Source organism: Hipposideros armiger, unplaced genomic scaffold (genome assembly GCF_001890085.2).
Source record: "Hipposideros armiger isolate ML-2016 unplaced genomic scaffold, ASM189008v1 scaffold_36, whole genome shotgun sequence".
In the NCBI taxonomy this organism is placed as follows: Eukaryota; Metazoa; Chordata; class Mammalia; order Chiroptera; family Hipposideridae; genus Hipposideros; species Hipposideros armiger.
In genome coordinates, this window is record NW_017731386.1 from 211281 (window position 1) to 212722 (window position 1442).

At 30.1% G+C, this 1442-nt stretch overlaps 1 protein-coding gene across 1 annotated transcript in view; it reads right to left on the reverse strand.

The window, feature by feature from the left end:
• The window catches only part of PIK3C3 (phosphatidylinositol 3-kinase catalytic subunit type 3), a 144965-nt gene that overhangs the window by 101442 nt on the left and 42081 nt on the right, over positions 1-1442 (reverse strand). The window contains exon 5 of the mRNA XM_019637896.1: positions 693-842. Coding sequence (XP_019493441.1) covers positions 693-842 — 150 coding nt within the window. The remainder of the gene's footprint in view (positions 1-692; positions 843-1442) is intronic.

The following is a 1442-nucleotide window of genomic DNA, read 5'->3' on the forward strand; positions in this document are numbered from 1 at the left end:
TTATTCCATGTATCAAAAGTCCGCCCTCATTCACACTGATTTTACACATTTGTCTAAGTATTTCTACAATAATAGAAAGTACCTGATTTGTGTGGTTTCTGAACTATGCATAGAATTATTTCTGAGTACTTAAATGGAGACCCTTCAACAAGCAAAAGGCACAGGTATGTTTCCTGTGTCAAACATATTCTACTATTCTACTTTCTTCCACATTATGAGCAGACCAGAAAAAATCCAGAACTGCATACGTGTTATTACTCAGCCTACTGATAACACAATTTTCTTAATTCTGAATATATTATATAAATAAACGCAGATGTGAAAAGTCTGTCACACGCATACTTATGTTAGGGTCACTCAAGTAACAAACACATCCTTAACTTTAAACAAATTACCATTTAAAAAGTGATTCCTTTTTTATTTTTCAAATGAATTCTAATTGTTAATAAAGCTATTGCTTTAATGTCTTATGTGACAATCTGCAGAACAATTAATCAAAAAGTTTTTAATCTCTTGCATATTTATTGAATTCCATGACCCAAAACTGCATTACATGAATGATCGGCTTTTGTAATCTTGTTGTAGCTATATGATTTGATTTGTGCATAGATAAACAGCTGCTGCTAACAGCTGTCCACTGCCATCTTGCAACCAAATAATTCATCTCAGTGGGAACAACAGTAATTTTTTTAAATGGTTCCCCTCCCCTTTACTTTAGAGACCATAAACAGTTCCAAGACAAGTACCTTTTCATAATAAACAATACCATATTCCTTATCATCGCACTTGACACATCGAAACTCAACCATCAAGTACATGAAATTAGAACTTCGTTTTTCACTCTAAAAAAAAAAAAGATTAAAAAATGATCATCTTCAACACTCTCTTAAAGAATCAATATATATCATTATTCCCAATTCAGTAACACATGGATCTATCAAGTACAACTTAAAATTTAACTAATTTTTACTTCATTATTATAAATGAAATTGTTCCATATAGCACTACTATTTGATTATATACAGCCTTGCTGTTTAGCCAGTAGTATCCACTGTTCACTTATAACTCCCTCCTAAAACTTAATAACATTGTTGCTTTATTCAGTAGTTTGGATTTTATTACATAAAATCTTGACAGTATTTTGCATGCACTTGTATGAGAGCTATTTTATTTCAAAAATGAAGATGTTTTTTGTACTTCTAACAATTTTAAGCAAAGAACAGTTCACCCTTAAACCATATAATTAATCTAACTACAGCAATTACTACAATAAGAATCAAAAGTAAAACAAAGTGTATAAGAACTGAGGTCAATTTGTTTCAACTCACATAACCCTTACAAGTTTTTTACAATTTATAAATGGTCTTAAGATAACTTGCAATTCATTTGTAAATTTTTATCAATATACTTTAAGTATACTGGGAAATAGTTACTTCTTTCTG